We start from the raw sequence: 26,913 nt of genomic DNA, 5'->3' as shown, positions 1-26,913 counted from the left end.
ATATGGCTCCTGCTGTTGCAAGAAGCTCGGTTTTTTCCCTATATTTTGGAGTTACTTATTTCTGAACAAGCAGAATCACCAACATGGGTTGATTTTTCCTTTCTACAGCAGAATGATGAGTTGGTTTTTAGATGTGGATGCAAAGCATTACTCCCAGGGAGCATTTATATAGAAGTCTTGCTATTATTCTACAAGAAAGGTGGTTAAATATGATTGTATTTATTCTCAGAAACTAAGGTACTGGAATTCTGAACAGATTTTTCTGGTTACATTTTATATTCTAGGTCACATTACAGATGGATTGAGTTGTGTGTGGAAAACATTACAGTAAAAGGAAAGGCAATATTAACAGTATTTATTTCTTCATGTATAATACAAATCTGTCAACAACAAAAAAAACATTGTCTTCAGTTCTTTTGCTGCTGCTTCACATACCCAGACCAATAAATCAAGCATTTTAGGGGGAAATTGTCAATGAAAAAATAAAACAATTTTACCAGTAATTACAGTATTCTCCAAAAACCTATTCCATTAACACATTTTTATCATGGTGTTGCTGTAAAATCCTAAGAGGTACAGTACTTACATTCCTGTCCCTTGAGACAATAAATGCACATCTTTTTTGTCATCTCGTACATAACAGGGATCATAAAAAAAAGCCTCACCAGAAAGGAGTTAAGGGTTAAATGAAGGGAAGACATATTGTACTTTGAAATAGAAAAACTTCTAGGAATCATTAAAGAGAGTAGTTCAAACATGATCCCATGCGTTCCCAAATTCAAACAAGGATAAGTTACACCGACTTCATCTTGAACTAAAGGAAACCATTACTCTGATTTACTGGGAACACATGGTATAACAGGTTTTTTTGCTCTTTGTCAGTGTCCTTTCAGAAAGATGAGGTGTCATGGAAAAGGGCAGAGGAAATATGAGGGAGTTTGAGGTCTGTGCGGTGTATCTCGGGCCTTTCTCAGTAAGGCACCGTTCTTCCGAGGTGATTCCATATAAAAAAAGGGCATCAAAGTGTCCTTAGTATGTCTGTGTATATACACCCAAACCTGACATTTTTCCAAAGTTAACAAAAAATAAGCTTTTTCAATGCAGAACAACACATGTCAATTCCTCTACAAATATTTGGAACCATATCCCTTTCAACAGGAACAAATCAGCAGCAATATGACAGTATCCAAATAAACATCACTGCAAGTATTCATTTTTTGTTTTCTCTGGAAATTCAGCATACAGTGTGTATTCCAACTGGCATGAATGCAACAGGATTTAATGCGTCTTTTTACTACTTAACTTTAAAACTGTCCAAGCAAGCATACTTCAGTGATCAGCTCTTAAATGCTTACTTCTTATCAATTGTTCAGCTATCATTGTTCTGATTAATTTGTTTTTCCCAATAAGACTGATGCATATTTGTTTGCAACTGTCTAGGTACACTGAGGTTTTTGTTGCTAATAAAAGGCCGAGGGCACCAATTTTTACTTGCTTTGCCATTTGCGAGACGACAGCTCAACTCTTAGGCGTGTAGGACAAGACGGACTCAGGCTGACCACAGTTACATTATAACACTATGCTCCCCTCTCCATCAGAAAGTGGGAAGGTCAGTACTGCTTTCTCACATGACACATTGCCAGCAGTGAACACACACGGGACCCTTCTGGGAAAGTGGGACCACAACACAGAGGTGGCAGAGACAATTTGCATAGTTACAGAGTGAGCAGGAGTCGGACCCAGTGCTGTGACAACAGTGTGACCTGCACTGCTTTCAGCTGCATCAATATGAAAACACACTACCTCAGAGAGCCAAGTGACAAAAATAATCACCCTCTTCTCAAGATCTGTGCTTAACATGATCTAAAGAACCCCACCCACTAGACACCCTCCCATCTGTATTTTTTTAAAGCACACCTTATTCTGGCTCTTAGTTATTCTACCTGAGACACAAAGCCGATCTCCAAACACGAAACCGGGCCACAGGCAGTAGGATCGGTTTGGCATATGGAGGAGAATCATGTATATGTTTATAAATAAAAATATGTCTGTGGATCGACAACAGGTGCTATCTGAAGTGTCCCACGTTGATTGACAAGGCCACTTCCGGTTTCCTTTGCTTCCCTGAACCTCTCCTCTCAGCTGTCACCTCCACACTGGGCTCTCCACCGCCATTCTGTCCCCTGCTGGACACACACAGGAAATTCTGCTCAGCATCAAGACAAGCTAATAAAAGGAGGATCAGGAACACAAAGCAGTTGCTCTGGCTTTCGAATTTTCAACAGCATGCTCTTCACTCACCCATTTCCTAAACTTTCTGTTTGTTGCAGAGCAAAAGCAATCTGCATTATTGCATCTTGTCTTTAGCTGACAGTAAAATACAGCATAGGAGCTTCCAAGCACGTTAATTTGAATCACTTGAAGTGTTTACAGCTTATGTCTGGTGTTCCATATAGTTGGTGATCAATTAATTCAATCAATTAATTGGTCCACAATCAGCACTGAATAAAATGTTGTAAAGAGAAGGTATTTTTATTTTCAGTCATTTTAAATTTATATGTAGCTCAAAATTAACATTTAAATAAAAAGTCTTACAAAGTATTTTTATTTATTATGGCTAAAATAAATACCTAACCCATAAATAATTCAAATCCAGTAACAAATGGAGTTACAAATGGACTTCCCATTCCAAGTGTGTTCATAAGGTGTTCACAACCTTCCTTCGGTACAAGCAACTACAGAGTGGAAAAACAGTGCTGATTGCTAGCAATGGAGTTCCCCAGCAGGACACAGACAGATGGACCTACCCCCTTTTCCGGCCCTCGGCTTCTTGTTGTAATCTCTGTTGCTCTAATTCGTCCTCCAAGGTGCTGAAGTCCTTGTTGCTGTCAATCAACAGGTTCTGCTCCAATCGGATCAGGGATGACAAAGGTGGGGTAAAGAAGAAAAGAAAAAAAAAAAAAAAAAAAAACACCATGAAGAAACAGGCAATATATAAAACTTACAATATCAGGGGCAACAGAGCTCCTGGCTATGCTTCATGTTACCTTGACACCTATGATGTCACCATCTTTCAGGTGAAATGGTGCTCCATACAGGTTCTCCGCTTTTTTCTTCTTTTTTCGCTTTGAGACCTGCTGACTCTGAGCAAGGACAAAAGCTGCCATCAACAACAGCAAACAAGATTTTCAGTCTGACCCTCTTGGTTATTATGTTGATTCTGAGTAAAGATATTGACTGATTGATCAATTTACTAAAGTTTGCACAACAGAGATCCTCTCAGACTCTTTTGGGCCTAAATCCAGAATTTAAATTAAAAACTCCTTCAAGTTAAAAAGAAAAACCCACCAATTCAAGAACTACACCCCTGATGCCCATTCTTTCCATGGCTCCTCACCCAGCTGGATATGGCCATCCAGGTGTATTTCTCAGGGCAGTACTTAGCCATGTGGAGGCTGTCAGCAGACAGGCCATATTGGGCAGCGATGGCCTGCCGGAGACTGCGGGGGGATCCTTCCCGGCCAGCATCCCAGACCAGTTCCTCAGAGGGGTAATATTTCCGCTCCCCCGGCACCCCAATCTTCACCCACAACAGCAACTCCTTCAGCCTAAAAGGTAAGACTAAAGGTTGCAAAGAAGTTCTGGAAGGAGGAGTTTTTGAGTAACATGCCTTTACAATGTGCAGCATTCATTCAGCAGCTTGCCATGACAACAACCTACCCAAGATCCTCCTCTTTCAAGAGCCGCTGCACACCCAGCTCCATGCCATTGCGTAGCTTCATCTTCCTGCAGAAAACATGAAGAGGAGCAATGATGATGGACAAGATGAGGTAGCAAAAGGATCAAAGACACCCACACATCTGGGTCTATAACAGCCACGAGAGATAAGAAGGGTACCTACTTGAGGGGCTGCAGTCTACCTCTGAGGATTCTGCTGGGTCTCCGTCCTTCTAGCAGCCAAACACGCAGGAAGGCTGGTGTAGGCACACACAGATCCTGCAGGATGGGCAGAGTCAACACCTGCCACATCCAGGAGATACGCAAACATCAGCTCATCTTCAACAGCTTGAACATTTAGCATTTTGTCTTATCCATCCATGAATCTATGTGCTCTATTCAAACTTAAATGACAAAGTGACAATTTCCTAACAAAGATCCTCCATAACCAGCTTAGTTGAAACAAGTAAAAGTGGCATTTGGAGCCAAGATACTCTCTGTTGAGCTGCCAATAAAATCTTCACCTGAATTTTCAAATCGTCCAAAGAGGCTTCCACTGAAATCTCCACATGGCCCGCAAACTGCCCTGGTCCTCCAAGCCCATCTACAAAATACAACAATGACCATCAGGCTCCAGAAATGCCATGCGAGCCCACCTTCCTGGCCTCAGTGGCTGAGTCTCACCAGCAGATGGAAGACCCTCTCTCTGGTTCCCCACCCCATTTATTACATGGTTCCCTTTAGCATCTGCTTGGCAAAAGGACTCATCAGATTCTCCAAGCATCCAGATGGGCAGCTTGAGAAATCCCTGGGTGGGAGAAATAAGATCACACATACCATGAAATTTAAAGGACCACAACACCCCTCAGTGTGAAGCTGCTGCACTGGGTGCAACAACCACACCTGTCTTATCATGGCCATTACACTTCCACCACCACACTAGAGTGATTACAAGCAGTCTTTACCTTAGGTGGCAGTTGTCCTTCAGTTACCACCAAAGTGTCGCCAGTACCAATTTTCAACTCGGTCAGAGAGGCATCCTGGGAAAAAGGGAGGAGATAGTAGAAGATTCACCATCAGAAACAGGATGAGATTTATATATTGACATTGCTGGCGTTCAGAAACATTATAAAGAGCTGTAAACTGACTTAAAAATCTTTTTTTAAATCTACAAAGACATGGAGAGGCAGGAAGCCACTGGCACTTGGACCCCCAGAGTGTTTGGTTTTCTCCCTTGCATTTTGGTTGGGAGATTTCTTTTGTTCCTTCAAAACTAAATTGAAATAATATATCGATAAATGTAAAAATACACTTGTGCTAGTTGCCATTATTAGACCCCCTACTAAAGAAATTGGATCTGGATTGTAATAACTTAAGTCATTATTGACCCATCTTCAATTTACCATTTTTATCCAAAACTTTAGACTGGATCATAGCTTCCCAAATTGTAAAATATCTTAATCATCATAATATATTTAAAAATTTCAGTTTGGTTTCCGCAGTGGTCACAGCACTGAAATGGCGCTCACGCATGTTGTTAATGATATCCTCATCTCTTCTGATGCTGGTCAGATCTCTATTGTTATGTTACTGGACTTGAGTGTTGCGTTTGATACTGTAGACCATAGTATCCTACTGAATAGACTTAAAAATGTGGTTGGACTAAGGGGTACTGTCCTGAAGTGGTTGACTCGTATTTAGCTACTCGTGAATAGTTTGTATAGAAATCTGATGACCGCATCTCCTCCATCGCAACTATGGTTCGATATGGTGTGCCTCAGGGCTCTGTGTTGGGTCCATTACTGTTCTCACTGTATATGTTACCACTGGGTGACGTTATTCGCAGTCACAATCTGAGTTTCCATTCATATGCTGATGACACACAGCTATACGTTTCATTTAAGCCTGATGACCCATCACATGTGATGTCTTTAGTTAATTGTTTCAGCAATATAAAACTATGGATGAGTAAAAATGTTTTATTTCTAAAAGCTAGTAAAACAGAGGTACTTGTGGTGGAGAAGTACGACCATATAACACCGGTACTTAAATAGTTGCATTGGCTCCTGGTTACATTTAGTGTTGATTATTTACATTTATTCATTTAGCTGACGTTCTTCTCCAAAGCAACCTACAATGTTAAAGTTATTACAAGCTCACAATTATTTACTCATTTATACAGCTGGGTAGTTTTACCCAGCGGGGTCGCGGCGAGCCGGAGCCTAACCTGGCAACAAAGGGGACACACCCAGGACGGGACGCCAGTCTGACACAAGGCACCCCAAGCGGGACTCGAATCCCAGACCCACCAGAGAGCAGGCACAGGTCAAACCCGCTGTGCCACCGCACCCCGTCACACATATAGATAGATATATATATAGTATATGTAAAATTTAAAAAAAAATAATAAATCCCACTTTTGACCTATAAGGCAGTTCATGGCATTGCTCTGGCTTACCTTTGTGAAATTGTTGATTCTTATAACCCAGGACGATATCTTCATTCATTGGATGCAGGTTACCTTAAAGTACCTATGATTAATAAGACCTTGGTAGGAGGTCCTGCCTTTAATTATGCAGCACCTAAACTGTGGAATAGTCTACCCCTTACTGTCAAAAATGCCCCGTCTGTATCAGTCTTAAAATCCACTTGCACCTGGACCCCCAGAGCTTTTTTTTCCTCCCTAAAAATTTTCGGTTGGGACTTTTTGTTCCTTTCCTCCGTGGCCAGTAGTCATACTTATAGCCCTATAAAAGAATTATATTATCATAGTCTGTAGTCAACAGTCTTATTTGTTCTGATGTATTTGTTTTTCTTGCCTTATGCCTGTGTTAAAACGCTCTGTGCCACTACGTGAGAAGAGTGCTCTATAAAAATAAACTGAATGAATCGAAAGTTATAAACACAATAGGTGACAGAATTCCGTTTGAATCTCAAGTTGTTTATATGTCCAAAATATGTAACTTGGATGTTTCTAACATGAGGTAGAAGTGTACATTTGTAGAAACTTGGAAAATAACTTACATGACGTATGTGACTGAATTAACAGTTTTAGAAAGCAAAAAACCCTATATCTATTTGGAATGCATGAAAATCAGTTTCAGTGCTACTATTCCACAGAGAACTAGTTATTATTCCATAAAGCCCAAGTTATTGTCCCTCATAAGATGCATCTCCTGTGTCCTCTGAAGCACCAATGCAAATCAGGTACTGGCTGATATGTGCAGTACATTCCTCACTGTTAAAGCTCTCACCTCATCCATGAGTGGGTCGCCCACCTCCTCACACCAGTCCATCTTCCTCAGATGCCACCAGTCTCCTGGACAGATGTACATGCCAGTTACTTGAAGAAGTTGACATAGGACACAATGTATGCTGCTCCCTCACAACTTGATTTGTCTGTAAATCCACTTTTACCAAAAAGTCATAATCAAAAAGCCTCTTAAAACAGATATCTACTTATGGATTAGATTCTGCAAAAACCTCAGTTAAAGCTATAATAAATCAAAATACTCAGATATTTTTTTTTTTTTTTTTAGTAACTACATCTCTACAACCTCTTACTAATCCTGACTGTTTACAGATTCACCCCAGAAACATGTCCAAACTTTGCCAGCATCTGGTAACGGTAACTTAACTATAATCTACACACTAAATAAAATCTTAATAATACAGATGTCATTCAATTTATTTACAGATTATAGTCTAAAAATAATGCATACAGCACGAGTAAAAATAGTCTTTTTCCTTTTAATATTTGTATAAAGTTGGAGTTTCAAGATTTTAAAATTAATAAAAATAAAAAGATGCTGTCTCCAGAAGCTCCTATTCAGTGCTGACTGATTTATCCAATAAACACGTCCCTCATCCTGTTATTGATATCCAACACTCACAAACACCAGACAGGGGCTGTAAACACTGGATGCAAGATTAAATAAGGCCTCTCAAATACTTTCTATTGGGACAAGTTTTACTGTCTGTCATTTTTATTCCGAAAGGAACAAAATTGGTGGAAAATAGATCAATAAAAAAGTAAGACTGATGAATAAAACAGAAAATAAATCAGCGAAGTTCAAATGTTTGTAACTTTGAAAATTTGTAACTTGACTGCTCATGACGTGAGGATTTAGTGTAGTCAAGGTGGATCACGGCTCTGCTTTCTCACATGGCTGGCCATCTGTGCCACAGAGTAGTATTGATTTAAAAGGTCTTTACCTTCCAGACAAGCTGCTTTCAACATCAGTCTCAGACACTGCAACCAAACAGGATACCGTTTAGATGCTTTCTTACATCTTTATTCAACATTTTTCAACTCATCATAAGTTAGCCGTACAAATACCGCAGCACCGGCACACTTACTTGCAAACAGAGATGCATCACCATTCCTGCTTACCTCTTTCACTGTGATGGACTCCTCCACCATGATCTCCATTTCAGCCCCAGTGCTGGATCCAGAACTCACAGTGAAATAGAGGAACAGCTGTGGTATAGAAATGAGTTGGCAGAAACAAGAGAAATGTAAGAGGACAGTTAATCTGTTTTTCCTCCGATGAGGGTGACCATAATAATCTACTGTAGAACTGGGGCTTTGTCGATACGTCAACATAACTAACATACCCAAATTGCCAACAACCTCATTGATCAGTAAGGTTCCGAATCAAACTCTTAATTGCTTCAGCCCTTGAAACCCAGGCTTGATGACACTGACCTGCGTTGGTCCGGGGGCAGCTCCACGGCACAGGAACAGAGAGGTCATAAGTTTAACCCCAGCCTCACGCACAGTCAGGTCCTCACGCACTGGGGGGGTTGGAGATACAAATGCACTCAAGCCAAAGAATGGGGTAAAAGCAGCAACAGTCACTCCAGGGATTACAAAGACCACAAGTGTGGAGTCATTACATGGGGGCAGCAGTTTTCCAGTGTGGTCCACCTGCCGCAGACAGCATTCCACACCTGTCAAAGTAGAGACCGAGTAGAAAGTAAACTGAAAATGCTCAATTCCAAAAAAAACTTGTGATTTTATTTTGGAAAATACAGGAATGTAAATGTGGCGTTTCCAAGACAACACAGGTGCCAGTCCTGGGTGACACACTGCAACAGGCGAGTGGAGCAGGGCAAACCTATGAGCTGCTCCTGCATATCCAGCTGCTCAATGGCACTCTGCTTCACCTCAGACAGCAGCTGGGGAGGGAGACCAAACACACACCATCATCATACTGCTTAAACTTTCTTTCAATGTATTCTCTATATGCAGAGGCAAAGCAGAGGGACAGCACACAACTTACCATGTTTCCAGAGGCAGAGATCTTTTCCCTCCTTCTCTCCTCTCCATTCTCTTTTCCCTCCCTTGGTCTGTCCCCACGGGGGCGAAACTCAACCTGGAGCCAGCGGCAGTCCGAGGGGGTTGTCACAGTGACGACATCACCCCTCAGGCTAAAGAGGCTATGGAGACGGAGAGGGTGCCGGGGCAAAAACACACAGATTTAATATTTATGAGAGACTCAGTATGGTCTACAAAAGCTGGGAAATGTTCTAGCCTCCATTGATGTGGTCCATACACACCTGGTATCAAGAACCTGGGGTTCAAGCACCAGCAGAGTGTCACCATCCTTTAGTGACAGCTCCTTTAGGGTTCTGTGCATTTCAGAAGGGGGAAAAACTCTCCAGTTACTGGCACCCCCGCCACTGGAGCCTGGCTGGCTCTCCTCCTGGCACAGCAAGGTGTCTTCGGGACCCAGGGCTTCACAGACCACCTCCAGCGTGGTCCCCCCAGGAAAGCCCCGCATCACCCGCAGAAGCCCAGAGCCTGATGCATCCTCAGCTCCACCCTGCTCCTCAGCCCCGTTGGAGGCCCGTAGCAAAGTGAGCAGGACTGGTTCCCACTCAGAACCCATCTGCACTGAAGTGCCACATACCTGTGTTGGGGGTGTGATGATCATGGAAGACGTGAGCTGCATGAGTCACTGCAGACGGGCCAAGCAAAGTATGGTGGAACTTACTCACCTCCCTGCCATTCCACACAAAGAGGTCAGAGCCATTGGTCACACCAGCACTGAACAGAGACTGCTGATCATCTGAAAGGCAGATCACAAAATGCTTCTATAAACAAACACTCAGGAACTCTCAAAACACCTAAAGATTGAGATTTTATATAAATGAGTCAAGATATTTAAAGAGGATTTTGCAATTCTGTTGGTGATGAAAAACCTGTGAGAGTGTTATAGAGGTGCAGTCCAGCAGGCAGGCTCTTGGCCAAAGTCAGGGCCATGTCTCCTTCCCAGGTATCCTGCATCTGGATAACAGCAAGACCAAAATCACAGGTTAAAGATCGCTACCTCTAAAATTCAACAACAAATCAAACAAATGCAATAACTTCTCAGTCCTGTGGCTCTGCTTTCATCAAGTTCAACATAACTTTTTCACAACTGTCAATATGAGTCAGACAGACAAGTATCAGGATAAGTAGGGACTGAAAGCATTGAGATAGATGATGTCAGATGATGTCACCTGGTAGATGGCCTGCCTGAAGTCCCCAACAGTCCTGCGTCGGTCAAAGTTCAGTGTAAGGGTACTGTCCTGGGTCGAGCCCTTGGGCCACAAAGCCCCGTTCTCCAGTTGATAATGGGGGGCCAGGTGCAAATGCACCTCCACAGTGTTGGTGGAGGATTCAAACTCTTCCCTGCAGGTAATCACACAAATGAACAAATAAACAACAACAAAGAAATATAACTATATTCAACTTCTTCATCTTAGCAGTACCAAAAAAAAAAAAAAAAAAAACATACCGGTATATTCAGGTCTCTGGGCCACCAGTACATATTCTTACCGTCTCTGCCGGAGCCGGGCATTCTCCTCCTGGACCATTCTGAGCAAGTGTGGAGGCACCTTGTAGCTAGGATTCTGTTTGGCTGCTCGGCAAAAGACACAACAGCCCAGCTATCAAACTGACACACCCTTTGTCACTAGCTGTCGTTGTTTAAAACTCTTTGAACAGTATAAACAGATGAGCAAATTTGTTGTATCAGCAAAAGCATTGTTCCAGAACCCCAATAAAAGGGAAGCTGGCGCGCACAAACACACACAAGCATGCGTGCACACACAAACGTACCTTCCTCAGGCCTGCACAGTTCTGCTTTCCGGTAAAACAGCATGTAAGCACTCTCTTTGCCCTGAAACTGCTTCTCAATGTCCCTCTCATGTATGGGCGTCACGGTGGAGTCGTTTAGGTCGAACCAGTGAGGACCGTCGGCAGGTTTCAAGTCCAACTCGTGGCTTACTGAGAGGTTCTTCAGACTGGTGTCTGTCACCAAAGTCAGAGTAGTGGACTTAAGGGCAACCCGCGTGGCATTGGAGACCAGCATGAACACATCTGAGTGGCTATGGAGAAACTGGGAGAGACAAAGAGGAGCTGCCAGTGCATCCAAGACCAATGGTCTAGTAATAATAGGAAGCTAAAGCAGTGGCTTGTGCTCCGTTGACCGACCTTCCCAATGGGCCCGTACTGCTTGCGGAACTTCTTGTTCCATGAAACCCCGATTGTGTCCAACAGCTTCTGACCCAGCTGGTCAACAAGGATGCTCTTGGATTCTTCCTGTTTGGAAAAGATGGCAACCATGTGTCACAGCCAGTGTGGGTGGCTGGGAGAGACAGGAACGTGGAGAACAAGATTGTGGAGGAGGCCAACCTGAGACAGTATGGCTATGAGGACAGATAGAGGGTCCTCCTTCTCCAGGACTGGTTCAGACAACTGTGCCTCTTTCTTCACAAACTTGGGTTTCAGTTCCTCCTCCTGAAGGAGCACCAGCAGGGAGATGCACATGACCCTCACTTAAAAACACGTCCCTCCTGGAGAGCAGCTGCAACATAAAAACCTTCACAACATTTATGAGGAATTTCCACCAAGGCACCGTAACAGCGTTTAAAGTATTAAGCGAAATAGTCCTCTTTGCTTCAGTAAGACCCGGCTTAAGTTCTCACCGGCGCCTCCCAGTTGCCCAGCTGGTCAATGTCCTTGATGTACACATGGTAATGGCCGCCGTAGCAACCTCCCTTGTGTATGATCACAGAGAAGAGCTCGTATGTGTACTCGGACTCCGGTCGCTCGGCCTGCGTAAGCAGATAAAAGGAATAAGCTCCAGCGCTTTGAATCAGACAGCTACCCCTCAGGACGTGCGGTATGCCCCACCTTTGGGACTTGAAACCGTGGTTTGGTACCTGCTCACAGAAGGGCTTTAGGTTGATGCTGAGGGGGAAGGTGTATCGGCCTGTCTCCTTGTAGCGCTCGCACTTGGTAAAGTCAAAGTTGAAACGCAGCAGGGACATAGTCAGGAATGGAGGCAGCTTCCTCAGTTTGGCAGACTGGACAGCAGAAGGAAGACAGATGGAGGAAGTCAGTCATGACACTTTGTCAAATTCACATTAAATAAACATTCACCTTTTTTCATTTCACTGTGCCCTTTATTCAAAGCAATTTAATATACAAGGTTTTTATAGTAAGCTACTTCCAACAATTTACCCATTTATACAGCTGGGTAATTTTATTGGAGCAATTTAGAGTAAGTACCTCAAGGATACTACAGCTGGAAGTGAGGCGCAAACCTGCAACTTTTGGAGTCCAAAGGCAGTAGCTCTAACCACTATGCTACCAACTGCTCATATCCTACCTGGTGTCCCTAATACAAACTGCTGCTATTATATTTTCTTATTTGCTAAAACACTATTATTGAAAGCAAATACAGCTTTCAGCTTTATTTGCAAACAACTTTTACTGCAGTACAAGTCTGAAGGTGTTAGAAAAGCAGTTCTTAAATTCTTATGTACCATTGAAAGTCCAAACATCAAGCCTGATCTTGCAACCAGTAAGGTGCACAGATTCTCATCCGGCACATGGATATGACAGAGAGACCTGCAAGTGTCACTGCTCACCAACCTTGGCAGCCTCAACAAGGACATTGCAGCGACTGCAGCGGTAAAGGTTATTTCCCTCAAACATCTCTTCCTCCACGAACATATTCCACAGCGCCTCCTCCAGGCCACTCACGCCAGACACAGACACAGTGAGGTCGAGGAAGTCCTCCTGGACAGAGAGGTCCATACAAAGTGATGCTGGAGCTGGAAGTTCAGCCACACCTGAGGTACCTCCTCACAGACGGACAGGGTGAGGACTCACCTGGCTCTCGCTGAGGTAGCCGCACACCTTGCAGACGATTTGATTGACCACGGTGCCGTGGTACAAGCGGTGGATGAGGCTGCTCCCTGTGGTTCCCACCAACGAACTCTCAAGAGCGCTAAACAGGATGCGGTTCAGCTCCTGAACATCATGCTGGCTGCTCTCCTGGGGCCACAAATACAACATTACCCGCTGCACCGCATCATGTTGTTTGAGCTAAGTGTGGTAAATAGCTATCGAAAGCCTTCAAACACTCTCCAGAGAAATGCAAAAGATTGCAATTCTCAATTATCAAAGTTTTACCAAGCAAGCTACTGGCACATGGAAACAATCAGTTTCCTAGGAAGTGAAATAAATTAGTTTCCCTTTCACCCTTGTTATTGCACACCTCACCTTGACAACCTTTGATTAAGCAGAGGCTTTATTCTAATTGACTTCTACTGTGAAGCCAGTCACCTCACACAACAACAATAATAATAATCAGTAATAAGCAAACTAGGAGAATCACACCACTGCAAGGTTAAAGTCCATTTAGCACAAAGCTGGTATCACATGTCAGCTTGATGCAGTCTTGATGCATCTGGACAGGTAGGTGGGGCAGGATGGATGGGGTGGGACGTGGCCAGCAGGTACCTCACGGTTGGTCCACCCAAAGCTATCCGTCAGGTCAGCCGTGGAAGCTGCCTGCTGGTCCACCAGCAGCAGGTGAGCAAAGAGCCTCTGCAGCTCCAGGGGAATCACTCGAACCTGTGGACACAGAAAAACAGGGCCAAAATGAGAGGCAACCACCTGATACTGTACACAGAAAACCACTAAGAGAATCAAGTGTTTAGTGATGGTTTTCACGGGTGGGAACATGAACACTGTGACGATGACTCCTTTCTTCCAACCCCACCTTGGCCTCCTGCTTATCCTTGTCCTCCAAGCAGCCCAATTCCTCTGGTCCCAAACTGAATAGCTCTTCTGAAAAAAGAAAAAAAACAAGAAAATACACATAAATCATTGCACAAAACAATTTTTTTAGATAAAATAATTATCAAATCACTAATAATTCAAGACTGAGCTGAAAAAGAGGTCTGGGTGTATGAAAAAATGTGAGCCTAGAGACTTTCAGTGAAGCCTTGAAATGTGCTGTGTTGACACAATTCCCAATAAAACGATTCCAGCATTCCTGTGAGCACTGAATCCAAAAAAAGTCAAATAAAGTTCCAGTCTTATTATCAATTACTCAGCAGACACTTTTATTCAAAGTGACTAGAAGGGCACCAGTTGCTTGACTAACATACATAACTGGGGCAGAAAGTCTGTTTGTAACTCATTTTGTTTGCAAAACTAGATTTTATTAATGTTGAATTACACACACACATTGACTGAAACCACTTGGCCCAAGTGAGGTCGTGGCAAGCCGGAGCCTAACCCGGCAACACAGGGGGCAAGACTGGAGGGGGAGGGGACACACCCAGGACAGGACACCAGTCCGCCACAAGGCACCCCAAGCAGGACTTGAACCCCAGACCCACCAGAGAGCAGGACCTGGTCAAACCTGCTGCACCACCGCACCCGACATGTTGAATTACATAAAACTAATTTTCAAAAGACAGAAAATGAAAACGTGATCTCCTATCCAATACCAACTGCTAACTGGTCCATCCCGTGAAAATTTTTCACATATTTTATTTACTGACAGATATATAAATGGTTTCCTCCATAAATTCTGCTTAGTCTGCAAACAACTCGTTCAGCAGGGGACAAAGAGGGATGCGAACCAGCAACTTTCAGGTTACAAGCACACGTCCTCAACCACCACGCCACCTGCAGGCCCACTTTTTGTTTGGGGACATCTCGTGGTCCGAGCTCAGCCCTGAGGAGAGGAGTGTCAGTCAGTGTGTCCAACACGCGGCGGTGGGATCTGACCCCTGAACTCGGGGCTGAAGAGCAGGGTCTGCAGCAGGGAGTTGAGGTAACACGTCCCTCCCTGGTTCTGGAGGCCGCTCAGGTTCAGGGCTCCTCTGGGCGCCGGCGGCTCGGCCTTCTTGCTGCCGGGCTCGACCCCACCACCGCCACCAGGGAGCACGAAGGACGAGTCCTCCTCGTCCTCCTCGAAGAGATTCCCGAACATGGCGGCTCGCGGTCGCCCTGGAAACGCTCGAGCGGACCACTCCACTGACTGAAAGCGATGTATGGAACGTGACGTAAGCGGCGCGCTCCCCCTCGCCTTGCTATCTCATCTTTGTCTTCCCCAGCTCTCGGTTTACAGCCCTCGGGAGCGTGAGCCTGGGATATTCCGACTGTACAGCGCTAAACATGGCCCCGTTTTTCTAAACAACAGCCATCTCTGTTACGTGTTATTAGCTCGTCGTGTCGCGAAGAAAAGGGAAGAACACTGACTGACTCTGACACCGCCGGCTAACGATTCGCGCACATCGCCGGCATCGCCTCGCTGAGTGAACGCAGCTAATAATTAATTCATGTGTCGCACAGAAACAAAGCTAGTCTGCTACGTCGCCCCAGCGTGTCTCACAACTTTCATTTCTAACGGCCTTTCCCGAGCTCGCCCGACACTTTCGTTTCTGCTCAACCTAAGCGGCTAGCTGTCGAAACGCCAAATGTAAATACATCAATTTTACCCTAAGCCGCCATGCTTTACCAGGTACGGGGTCGAGCGATGCATTGTGGGACTCGTTGTTTCATGTTCACGCCTCCATCTTTCGTCTATAACACGTACAGCAATAAACTACAGATCTCAAGTGATGCGATGTGCATTATGGGACTCGTAGTTTGTAGTCGAAGTAAAGGTCTTCAAGATTATCCTGGTAGATATTAGAAACACCACCCTGTCACGCCGTCTGCTACTAAAATATATCCTGTATTGGTATGTATGAATCTGGAAGAAAAATTTTCATCTCAGTACAACGGGATAAATGAACATCAAAAACAGATCTGGGTATTTTTAGATAGCCCTTTCACAATATGTTTTGCTGCAGGGTCAGGACAAATAAATAATAATCTGTAAATCCTCTCATTAGCTAAGATTGTCATGAATTATGTATTTTCGTAATATAATGACACATATAGGAATTACACGTCTCACCCAGTTTTCCTGTAAAAGTAGCCCCAACTACCACACAATATTGAGACAAACTAAATAAATGTCATACTTAAGACTTTTAAAATAAAATACAGTATTAGTATGACTGCAATATGTGGTTTATTGGTTAAATAATTGCACTGACCAGATGTAGCCTTCAAAACAAAGTATTTCTCAGTTTCTACAACATTGACAAGATTAAGGCTGGAACCTTATTTGTTCCAAGTATATAATCTCTGGCAACTCCTATGGTGTTTTATAAGAAGTGAAATTCAGTAATGGACGGAATAATGTCACAATAAGAAATATTATTACAGATTTCCAAAATCAACATACAGTTTTACATGTTTAGACAGCTGAATATAGTTAGTCAAGCAATTCCCAGTATTGCAGCAGTAGAACTTCTCCTGGGACTTGAATGAGAAATCCTTAATCACCACGCTACCCGATGTCCAAATTTGTCTTGACCATCATTAGTAGAACTCATCACTGATTATTAGCCTGAAATTCTTAACTGAATATTTTATATGCTGATGTTAGCAAAATTAAAAATATACTTTTTTAATGCACCCAACCCTACAACGCAAAGTCCTTACAAAAACAGTAGGTTACACAAGACAAATTGTTTACATGCCATTTTCCAATACTAACACTTTATTTTATACATTTTATTTTTAAATTCATGTTGCATATTGATGGGGGTGCGGTGGCGCAGTGGGTTGGACCACAGTCCTGCTTTCGAGTGGGTCTGGGGTTCGAGTCCCGCTTGGGGTGCCTTGCGACGGACTGGCGTCCCGTCCTGGGTGTGTCCCCTCCCCCTCCGGCCTTACGCCCTGTGTTACCGGGTAGGCTCCGGTTCCCCGTGACCCCGTATGGGACAAGCGGTTCTGAAAATGTGTGTGTGTGTTGCATATTGAGTGTGCTTCTTTCTTCCTGACTTGATGCCTGCTAGCATGAATAGTTTTATGCCAGTGCACCAGTTTAAGGTACTCTCCGTAGAAATATTAAAATATAAATGCTTATTAAATAAATATTTAATAATAGTAATAGCTATGTTTTTTATTCCCATAAATAAGTGAACTGGATGTATAAAATGTGTCTCATTGAACACCTAGTTATGTACATATTCTCAAAAGTTTTCAAGTGTGATAATTAAATAATTGAATATGTAATCATGTTTAGCAGTGGACATAATCCAATCCATTAATTTGGCCACAAAAGCAAAAGAAGCGTATTTATTTAGTTTTGTTTGCTATCTTTTACACATATCTATAAAGACCAAAGTGATTATAAAATATAGCCTTAAACTTAATGTAAAAAAAAGATCTTTGGTTTGCAATTATGATGTATCCTTCTATCTCCGATTGGCTCTTTTAATAACCATGGCTTATGCAGTATGCTTCTATGTTGTGCTAGAAACATTGAAGTCATTCATTTTTTGGTTTTGTCTTTAGTGTGTTGGAAGTACTACCTTTCATTTTAATGAGGAAATCTTAGTTTGGCTACAACCCTTGTCCTCCTATGGACTCCATCCTTTATGTGGCCTCAATATGTCTTCAGCCTGAAAACTTTGGAGAGCGGCTCTGTGGCACTGGAGTAGATCAGGTAGGAGCCCTCTGTGGTCTTAAAGAACTCCCAGTCTTTACAGCCAGTGGTTGGAAGTTGGTGGATGGGAACAAAGCCCTCATATCCCTGCCATCTGCCAATGCAAAACAAAAATAACCAACAGCCCTCTGCAGCAGATTACTGAAAATCCAACTGCTCATTTCTCTAAATCTCTTGTTTATTATCATTTGCTGTAGCTAATATGTCTTTAGCACTGTACCAAATAATTGGTTCTACAGAGGAGTGTCGTGGCCCATACCTGTAGATAATGCTGTTCAAAGAGTAGGATTTCCCATCATATGAATTGGCCACCACCAAGAATTTTTCATCTCCCACTGAAAAGAACTCCCAGTCTACAGCGCTAATGTGAAACACCAGAGAGGATTAGGGATTTCTGGCAAGTATGTTTGAAATGGTTTCTTTTTTCGATCGTACTGCATTGCTTACCTGTAGGTACCAATGTCCTGAAACTTGAGGAACGTTTTTGTGGTCATACTGAGCTCGTAGATGGTGGAGTTGAGAGCATAAAGGCTGGGACCTTTCTGATACAGCATCTGGCTGTTTGCCACTGCCAAGAAAGTCCTGTTGCCTATCTGGAACATCTCCCAGTCTGTTGCTCCTTGGGTCTGCATGGATAAAGAGCAGAAATTTGGATCATGTGTATATGTATGTGTGGACCTGATGCTGATCCACTGACGGAAGTAAGATCCTCAAGCATTTCAGACATGAATTTCAGCTTAAATTGCCATGATTCTATGACATCATATGATCATGTGACACCCCTGGGCTCATACACAAGGATCATATAACATTATGGTCATAGTCTCACCGCAATAGCCTGGAAAGGCTGAAACATGCCATCCATCCAAATGTAAATGTTGGAGTTTATGTGTGTTGATAGGCCATTGAAGGTGTTGGCCACCACCAGGAAGTTGTAAGGCCCCACTGTGAAGAACTCCCAGTCGTAGGCTCCTGAGGTCTGGATGGTCTGGTTGATCTCAAATACCCTGTTGCCTGGGTTCCACTTGTAGATCACACTCTTGATATTATGGTTGTTGTCATCTGCAGAGTAAAAGTGCAGGATTTCAGTGAGACCTAACCAGCACCTCCCTAAAACAAGTGAACAATTTCACTCTTGAAATTTTAAGATATTTTTATAGTGAGATACTTAAACCTGCTGCTTTGTTACTTATTTAAAATAGGTCTATGAAGAAAAACTATTTAAACTATTAAAATAACAATGCATGTTCGCACTTTGCCTATGATTTGCCACGGCAAGGAAGGCCTCATCCCCTATGTGGAAAGCTTCCCAGTCACGAGCGCTGTAGGTCTCCAGTATCTGGTAGCGCAGGAACTTCTGCCTCTGCTGACTCCACTTGTAAATGGTGGACAGCTCTTGACCACCTTCAGAGTCCTCTCTTGAGTTTGCCACCACCAGGAACCTCTGAGCCCAAAACATTCACATCAGTAAAGAGATTTAAACTTACACAAAACAAGCTGCAAGGGTGGGTGGTTTTCAATGTAAGTCAAATAAGGCTACACTGGCATACCTAAAACCCCCACTGCTATGAAGATATACTGGTATAAAGACATTTATGAAGATACATCTAGAGCAGACCATAAGATGCTGTCACATGCATGGAAGCATGTGGTCCAAACCTATAGTCATATGAAAAAGAAAGTACACCCTCTTTGAATTCTATGGTTTTAAGTATCAGGACATAATAAAAAATCATTTGGTCCTTAGCAGGTCTTAATCAGGTAAACACAACCTCAGATGAACCACAAACCATGACATATTTCGCAGTGTCATGATTTATTTAACAAAAATAAAGCCAAAATGGTTAAGCCATGTGTGAAAAACTAAGTATACCTTATGATTCAATAGCTTGTAGAACCACCTTTAGCAGCAATAACTTGAAGTAATCATTTTCTGTATGACTTTATCAGTCTCTCACATCGTTGTGAAGGAATTTTGGCCCACTCTTCTTTACAAAGTTGCTTCAGTTCATTGAGGTTTGCGGGCATTTGTTTATGCACAGCTCTCCTAAGGTCCCGCCACAGCATTTCAGTCAGGTTGAGGTCTGGACTTTGACTGGACCATTGCAACACCTTGAGTCTTTTCTTTTTCAGCCATGCTGTTGTAGATTTGCTGGTGTGCTTGGGATCATTGTCCTGTTGCATGACCCAATTTCGGCCAAGCTTTAGCTGTTGGACAGAGGGCCTCACATTTGACTCCAGAATACTTTGGTATACAGAGGAGTTCATGGTTGACTCAATGACTGCAAGGTGCCCAGGTCCTGTGGCTGCAAAACAAGCCCAAATCATGATCCCTCCACCACCGTGCTTCACAGTTGGTATGAGGTGTTTGTGCTGATATGCTGTGTTTGGTTTTCGCAAAACGTGGCGCTGTGCATTATGGCCAAACATCTCCACTTTGGTCTCATCTGTCCAAACAACATTGTTCCAGAAGTCTTGTGGTTTGTTCAGATGCAACTTTGCAAACCTAAGCTGTGCTGCCATGTTCTTTTGAGAGAGAAGAGGCTTTCTCCTGGCAACCCTTCCAAACAAACCATACATGTTCAGTCTTTTTCTAATTGTACTGTCATGAACTTTAACATTTAACATGCTAACTGAGGCCAGTAGAGTCTGAGATGTAGCTCTTGGGTTTTTTTGCAATTTCTCTGAGCATTGCACAGTCTGGCCTAGGGGTGAATTTGCTGGGACATCCACTCCTGGGAAGATCGGCAACTGTCTTGAATGTTTTTCACTTGTGAATAATCTTCCTCACTGTAGAATGATGGATTTTAAATTGTTTGGTAATGGCCTTATAACCCTCCCCAGATTGATTGATTGATTGGCAGCAACAGTTGCTTCTGTAAGATCATTGCTGATGCCTTTCCTCTTTGGCATTGTGTTACCACACACCTGAATGCTCCAGACCAGCAAACTGCCAAAACTTCTGCTTTTATAGAGGTGGTCACATTTGCTAATGCAATTAATCAGGGGCATTGATTGGCAGCACCTACCTGCTACTTACCCTCTTAATTCCTATGGAAGCAGTAAGGGTGTACTTAGTTTTTCACACATAGCTTCTCCATTTTGGCTTTATTTTTGTTAAATAAATCATGACACGGTGAAATATGTCATGGTTTGTGGTTCATCTGAGGTTGTCTTTACCTGATTAAGACCTGCTAAGGACCAAATGATTTTTTATTATGTCCTGATATGTAAAACCATAGAATTCAAAGAGGGTGTACTTCCTTTTTCACATGACTGTATATATAATGTATGGAGGGGAGTCTGGATGTGTTGTTCTTTGTGCATGTGGTAACTATATTTTCTTACCCTAGTTGTCATACATTTCTGTTCATTCATTTAGCTGACACTTTTTTCCAAAGAGACTTACAATGTTAATCTACCAATAAACATTTACCTATTTATACAGCTGGGTAATTTTTTTTTTAGTGGAGCAATTTAAGTGAGTACCTTGCTCAAGAGTACTACAACTGGCGGTGGGATTCAAACCTGCATCTCTTGGGTGCAAAGGCAGCAGCTCTAACCACTAAGCTACCAGCTGTCCCATTCTGGAATACTTTTGGAAATACTAGAAATACCAATACTTCTGGAAAATGCCGATACTAAGACATTTTATGATCCTTACAGGTAAGACACCAAGCAATATGAAGGGAGCATGGATTATGATAACTGGGTTTGGAATCAACATCCCATGTCTCACCTTGTTGCCCACAGTGAAGAACTTCCAGGCCAGTGCCTCAGATGTGCTGATGTTCTGGTAAAGTCTGAATTTCCCGTCTGTCCACTTATATATCCCTGACCCCGGCCTGGACTCCCGGTTTGCTGTGGCAGCAAACAGTCCCACGGACGGGATGTGGAAAATCTCAATGTCAAAAGTTTCAGAGCGGGTGTAGAGGTCCTGGTAGTCCTCCACGTAGTCCAGCCGCTCCTTCTCTGGTGAAGTACATAGAGTAGAAGTACTGGGATTGTGCACTGTGTGTAAACCCTTGAAAGGAATAAACTGTTAAGTACTCCTTTCAATCTTTTCTTGATCAGGAGAATCCAATAATTCATCTGCTTCTGTTCTGTGGACCAGGAGCTATGATAATGGCTCAGGACCAGCATACAGCAGGGAGATAAAGGTGGTGAGGAGCAGTTGAGAGGTAACAAAGGGTGAAGGGAAATTCACCAGATTTAGAATGTGGTTGGATGTAGAGAGGAAGAGTTGGTTTACAGTGCATGATGGAGGTCCAAAGTATCAATTGCATAGAGCCCCCGTGCTGGCGGAGTGAGGGAAAGGACTCACTCTGCAACATGGGCACCCAAGCCAACCCGTCACACAGGAAGAGTCCCTTGTCCAGGGTGTCAAACCAGAGCTTTCTCTGCTCCTCCTTGCTGCAAGGTGGTGGTCGCATCCCCATGGTCACATGTGCCTTTGCTTCTGTGTGCAAAACACATTAAGAGATGAGAAGGTAAAGACCATAATAAAGGGCAACAAGTGTAGTTAACAGCGAGATGAAATTCTATGGATGGAAAAGTTAAGATTTTGTTAATATTTGCGGCCCAAATACCTTCATTTATCAATTCACGTTAAGTACCAGGCTCGAGGATGCAGCTTCTTAACCATCCGACTGCCTACTGCCCTAACAGGTATAATGGAGCACTGTTTTATTGTGATCTTATCAGCCAGCTAATCAATTTTTAGGAATGTGATAGAAATGCAGCCTGAATTTGCCTTATTGACTTAGAGGCGACAGAAAAGAAACAAGGCGCGTGTCAACCGCTACACCCCAGCCAGACCCCTTCGCTCGTCTACTTCTGGTCGCTTGGTGGCACGAAAAGTGAAGCACAGAGGTTCTCAGTTCTGGCTCTGTTGTGGTGGAACGACCTCCCCCTCTCACTCAGAACTGCTGAAACACTGTCTACATTCAAAAAGAGTTTGAAAACTCACCTTTTCCGGACCCATTTCGCCCAAGATCTCTCCAGTTCTTGTATGGTGTAAATGTTCATGCACTGTAACTTTATGATCATCCCCAGATAAGCCTTTACACAGCCGCTACTCCTGCATTGCATGTAAATGTTTGTGTACTTTATAATAAAAAAAAACTGTAGGAAGGTTATCAGGATTCATCTATCCTGCGTTTTATGCACCCACTCGAGCAATGAACATCAGTGCATCAAGTGGAAAGTAACAAGCTAGGTTTACATAAGAATCACATGTCTGCAGCTATGTCTCTTTCTCTTAATGTAATGCACACATTGTATTTTCTCTGAGATGTACGTCGCTTCGGAGAAAAGCATCCGCTAAAAGAATAAATGTAGATGTAAATGTAATGTGTCCACCTTGGCAATGCTCTTGTGCTCCATGAGTCTGTCTCTCTGTCCGTCTACAGAAACACAATCTACTGAACCGCTGCTGAGATCCTGACCTCGTATCCAGATCCAGCAACACCCTGGTGAGCTGAAAAGCCTTTAGGTTTCTTAGTCCTATGCACAGCCTGTCAGATGGAAACATTATCCTTTCCCTTTCATCACCCAAGTCAGAAATGTACAACTCCAACACAACAGCCCTCTTAGGAAAAGGGGCTCAACACCGTCAGGTTCAGAGTTAGAGAGCAGCAGCTGTAATTAATGCTGTTGAAGTTCTCCACCTTCCCCACTCATTTGCCCACCCTCACCGTATGGATTCATTAGGACTTCGTTTCCAGTTGGTTTGACGGGTAGGGCCAGAAGGACCTGGGGCACAGACAGGATGGCCAGGTGGGGGTTTGATGAGGGGCAGAGCCGAGACGTGGCATCTGACCCGGGCAACAGAACCAGCTGTCGCATCAAACCCTGTGAGGGACAAAGTGTGTGAGTCGGCCGTGTCGAGCCCTTTGTGTCACGCAACAGCTGGAATTTGGGAAACAGGCCTTACTGAGAACAGCCCTCTCCAGGCCTTGCGGCTGCCAACGTGGAACCTGGATCCTTCGGTGCTCAGGGTGATCGGGAAGGGCATCCGGTAGGCTCTATCGAAGGGGAGAACATACAAAGTGTTCTTTTACGTTGTTCATTTGTTTAGCAGGTGCCTTCATCTCAGGCAGTCTAAGACAGTTTTTCACATTTGTACAAATGCGTATTGTATCTCAGAAAGTTGGTAAGCTGGAAGTTTGTAAATTGAGGATTTCCTGTATTCAGATGAGACTGGCTACTCATGGCTGTTCCTCCATAATGAGTACAACCACATAGCACCGCAACCATTCACCTTGTAAATCATCTCATGCTGGTCCAGTCTAGGGACAATTTAAGTGACACATTATTGTTGTATACCACAAAATGAATCTAATTGTAATGAAAAGGGTTTACTTTGTTAGTCAGACATTTAGATGATGTTTTTATTCAAAGTGACTAGTTATTTATCTATTCTTTTATCTGGTTAATTTTTTACTGAAGAAATTCAGGGATCATACCTTGTTTAAAGGTATTATAGCAAGAGGTGGGATTTGAGCCCAGGTTCTTCAGGTGCAGGATGAGAGCTCTAAACTACACATTACTTGTTTAGTGAAGGAGCTGATGTCTGTCATGTTTGTCATAAGACTCTTCAGACACATTCACCCCCATCTGTGGTACTCACTGTTCCAGGGTGGTCCCACAGTCCACGGTGAGGGTGGCGTGGCGGCCTGTGACTGCCAGGGCTAGCGTGTGCCACCGGTCATCTGCCAGCTGTACATCCCGGAAAGTGATCCGGCGCTGACCTGTGGGGCTCAGCACCAGCAGGTGGAGCCTCTCAGGGGCGAGACGCAGGCCCAGCAGCAGCCGGTCCGAGGCTTGCTCCACTAGCGACAGCAGATACTCACTCCTCTGGAAGCGAGTGCAAAGATTTTCCCCATTTACTCTTAATTGTGCTCCATAAAGACACACCAATGGCTCAGTTAGGGGCACCACTTTCATAAGATTAGTTTACCTTTAGACTTCAAATCCATCATTATACGTACATTATATCAAACGTCGATGTAATGCGCTCATTGTATTTTTTCTGAGATGTATGTCGCTTTGGAGAAAAGTGTCTTCTAAATGAATAACTCTAAGTATAAGTGTAAATAATGGAATGAATTGGGTTTCTGTTATTTTTTCAGCTTTTAAACACTGCATTGGCCCTGATTTGTTTCAGATCATACGTTCACTACTCGACTAAAAGAGCCAACAACAGCAGACACTCGTCTGCGTGGCAGATACTTTCAGCTGGATCAGCCTTGACCAGCTTTAACAGGGACCACTTGTGCTGGTTCTACCGTGGGAACATAGACCTCACCTTGGCACCAACGTTGGAGACCTTGAGCGTGACCACAAAGGAGAACTCGGCAGGGAAGAAATCACAGTTGACAAAGAGCTGAGAGGCCGGGAAGCTCAGAGCCCGACTGGCCCCAGAAAGCCGGAGGCCCCGGGCCCCTCGCTCCTGGACCATCCGCAATCCAGGCATGGTTCGGCCCCCCGCAGGAAGCACTCGGAGCAGGAAGTCGAGAGGCAGCAGATCTGCGGGATGAGTGTCGCCATCAGCAGGAACATATTAATTAGTTAGCAAAATCATTAGAATGTTCTCTGGAATGAGGACGTTGATAGAGCTATTTCTTCTTTTAGGACGCAGTCTTTTTGTCATTAGTAACAGTTTCATTAATTATGTTCGCTTCGATAGAGGAAAATTACCTACTTTGTGTTTGATGACTCAGTAACAAACGATCTTAGTCTTTTCCCACTACCTGTGCACAATAATAAGTAGACTGTTTTGAGATGTCAGCAGCAAAGTATGTGCCGAAGGTGATACCAGAGTAATACCATGAATATGATGATGCAGTATTTTTCCATTGTTCGCATTTTTACAACCCTTTGTAAGTAAGATGTTTTGGTTGCACTTCAGGTTCAAGTGGGAAAGTCTAAGAGCTCCCAATGAGTCCTTTACCTGGGGTACACTCATAGTGTAACATCACCGCATTTCATTCATCTGCCCTGATGGATATTTTGAACCATTTCTGGAAATGCAAATGCTTATTCATGCAAAGCAGGTGGAATAAAAAGATTAAATGAAGGGCGGGGAACATGTGGAGATTATCTTTCAGCAAAAATGCTTTCCTCTAAGATGGGGAAGAGATGCTGGCTCCTGGGCGGCTCATCTTATGGGTTGGATTTTTATGGGAAAAACATCAGTCACCTTTACAAAGGCAGAGGTGTGTGTACATACAGGTGTACAAGCTTTTGTGAGCTTTCATTGTCTTGTAAAGCCTGTTGGGTGCCTTCATTTACCGCAGCTTCGCTGTCATCTTCATATCTCCAATACTGGCAATGCAGCTGATACTGATTTATCTGAGGTCAAAATCCATGGTTGCTGTAACTATAGACACTGCGCTCTGGCTGTGCGCTCAGAAAGGAACCTGTGATTAAGTGAAGAAATCAGCAGCTTTAGTCACATCAGCTACAGCACCGTGAGGTGCGTCATCATTTAGATGATGATTTTTTGCAAACAACTTACAACGTCAAGCTCCTTGTCAGTGTGTTAACCATTTATACAGCAGGGTAATTTTTACACTATCAAATTAAGGTAAAGACCTTCCTCAAAGGTACTACAGCAGGAGGTGGGATTCAGACCTGCGACCTCTCAGTGCAAAGGCAGCAGTACTGACCATTATAGTACCTGCTGTCCATGAGGACACACCTTATGCATCAGGTACTTTATGTGGTAATACTACCGTTTAAAAGAAAAATTAATTTTTTTGCATTTTTCAAAAGTTCTGGCTTTTCAGTAAGTGATGTTTCCATTAGCCTTTTCAATAATACCACCAATATAGAAGCCAAAAATGTCCTAAAGCTGTCATTGCCACTATTTTAGTAATTGCCTAAGGCTCTTCTAAAGGAGCAAATTGTGGTTTTTTTGATGGCCAGCAAAGGGGCTCAGCATCTCACAGTCTGCAGAACCACAGTATAATTATTATTTGTGGCCTCTTCATGTGAGATTAAAATGAATTATTGGGCTGGCAGAATGGCTGTGAGTCCCACACAGTGGAAATAGAAAGAGACTGAGTGCTGACCCCAAAAATGTGCAGACACACGTGAACCTCATCTGTCATTTCTCTTGTATTTTGTAATGCAGAGAGAGCTTAGGTGTGCCAGTTTTTACCCTAAGGCATCAGGAGGCATTGGCTCTGAGACCACCAGACCCCTTTCTTTCCTTGGGACTAACCCCAGGAGGTCACACAGCCCCTCGAATGACATACGCTCTACACTCTGCACCATCAGAGATCTTAGTCTTGATCACGTTGTTGGTTGACATCCTATGAGCACAGCT

At 43.5% G+C, this 26,913-nt stretch overlaps 2 protein-coding genes and 1 long non-coding RNA gene across 8 annotated transcripts; 1 reads left to right on the top strand and 2 right to left on the bottom strand.

Annotated features, from left to right (window-relative positions):
• Positions 1 to 341: 341 nt before the first annotated feature.
• Positions 342 to 15,543, bottom strand: usp40 (ubiquitin specific peptidase 40). 6 transcript variants are annotated; one of them, XM_018726004.2, is made up of 31 exons: positions 14,801 to 15,543; positions 13,782 to 13,849; positions 13,520 to 13,633; positions 12,887 to 13,051; positions 12,647 to 12,793; positions 11,932 to 12,075; positions 11,695 to 11,823; positions 11,402 to 11,506; positions 11,201 to 11,308; positions 10,826 to 11,105; positions 10,544 to 10,625; positions 10,225 to 10,396; positions 9,925 to 10,009; positions 9,721 to 9,791; positions 9,280 to 9,632; positions 9,003 to 9,159; positions 8,838 to 8,898; positions 8,617 to 8,670; positions 8,426 to 8,514; positions 8,111 to 8,197; positions 7,933 to 7,969; positions 6,972 to 7,036; positions 4,683 to 4,757; positions 4,402 to 4,525; positions 4,242 to 4,321; positions 3,902 to 4,020; positions 3,721 to 3,786; positions 3,398 to 3,608; positions 3,048 to 3,143; positions 2,808 to 2,902; positions 342 to 2,186 (listed from the first exon to the last, which is right to left on the bottom strand). In XM_018726004.2, exons 1-31 carry the CDS (start codon positions 15,003 to 15,005, stop codon positions 2,069 to 2,071), a joined length of 3,762 nt encoding a protein of 1,253 aa, XP_018581520.2. In that variant the 5' UTR covers positions 15,006 to 15,543; the 3' UTR covers positions 342 to 2,068. The 6 variants fall into 6 exon arrangements, with proteins under 6 accessions (XP_018581520.2, XP_018581547.2, XP_018581502.2 ...); XM_018726031.2 differs by having other exon boundaries at positions 342 to 2,183; XM_018725986.2 differs by having other exon boundaries at positions 8,426 to 8,670.
• On the top strand, positions 15,012 to 24,274 carry LOC108918602 (uncharacterized). Its single transcript, XR_001964858.1, has 3 exons — positions 15,012 to 15,078; positions 22,991 to 23,053; positions 24,219 to 24,274. It is a non-coding gene; the product is annotated as an uncharacterized LOC108918602 (long non-coding RNA).
• LOC108918594 (thrombospondin-type laminin G domain and EAR repeat-containing protein-like) lies at positions 17,520 to 25,103 on the bottom strand. Its single transcript, XM_029258076.1, has 11 exons — positions 24,884 to 25,103; positions 24,211 to 24,432; positions 23,515 to 23,605; positions 23,276 to 23,432; positions 21,904 to 22,038; positions 21,319 to 21,551; positions 18,834 to 19,023; positions 18,409 to 18,641; positions 18,027 to 18,205; positions 17,839 to 17,940; positions 17,520 to 17,673 (listed from the first exon to the last, which is right to left on the bottom strand). The coding sequence occupies exons 1-11, from the start codon at positions 25,054 to 25,056 to the stop codon at positions 17,520 to 17,522; spliced, it is 1,869 nt and encodes a 622-aa protein (XP_029113909.1). The 5' UTR covers positions 25,057 to 25,103.
• Positions 25,104 to 26,913: the final 1,810 nt, after the last annotated feature.

This window comes from Scleropages formosus, chromosome 14 (assembly GCF_900964775.1).
Source record: "Scleropages formosus chromosome 14, fSclFor1.1, whole genome shotgun sequence".
Taxonomy (NCBI): domain Eukaryota; kingdom Metazoa; phylum Chordata; class Actinopteri; order Osteoglossiformes; family Osteoglossidae; genus Scleropages; species Scleropages formosus.
Note: the sequence above shows the minus strand (reverse complement) of the source record. Positions and strands in the feature narration are given on the sequence as shown.

Coding starts and splice junctions, on each gene's coding strand:
- usp40 (XM_018725986.2), bottom strand. CDS start 15,005: ATGTTCGGGAATCTCTTCGAGGAGGACGAGGAGGACTCGTCCTTCGTG. Junction 9,160..9,279: donor CCCCAGGTTCTTGATACCAG/GTGTGTATGGAC, acceptor CCGTCTCCATAG/CCTCTTTAGCCTGAGGGGTG. Junction 8,671..8,837: donor TATGCAGGAGCAGCTCATAG/GTTTGCCCTGCT, acceptor CTACTTTGACAG/GTGTGGAATGCTGTCTGCGG.
- LOC108918594 (XM_029258076.1), bottom strand. CDS start 25,056: ATGCCTGGATTGCGGATGGTCCAGGAGCGAGGGGCCCGGGGCCTCCGG. Junction 22,039..23,275: donor AGTCCTAATGAATCCATACG/GTGAGGGTGGGC, acceptor TTTTGCACACAG/AAGCAAAGGCACATGTGACC. Junction 18,642..18,833: donor CGTGGCAAATCATAGGCAAA/GTGCGAACATGC, acceptor TTTACTCTGCAG/ATGACAACAACCATAATATC.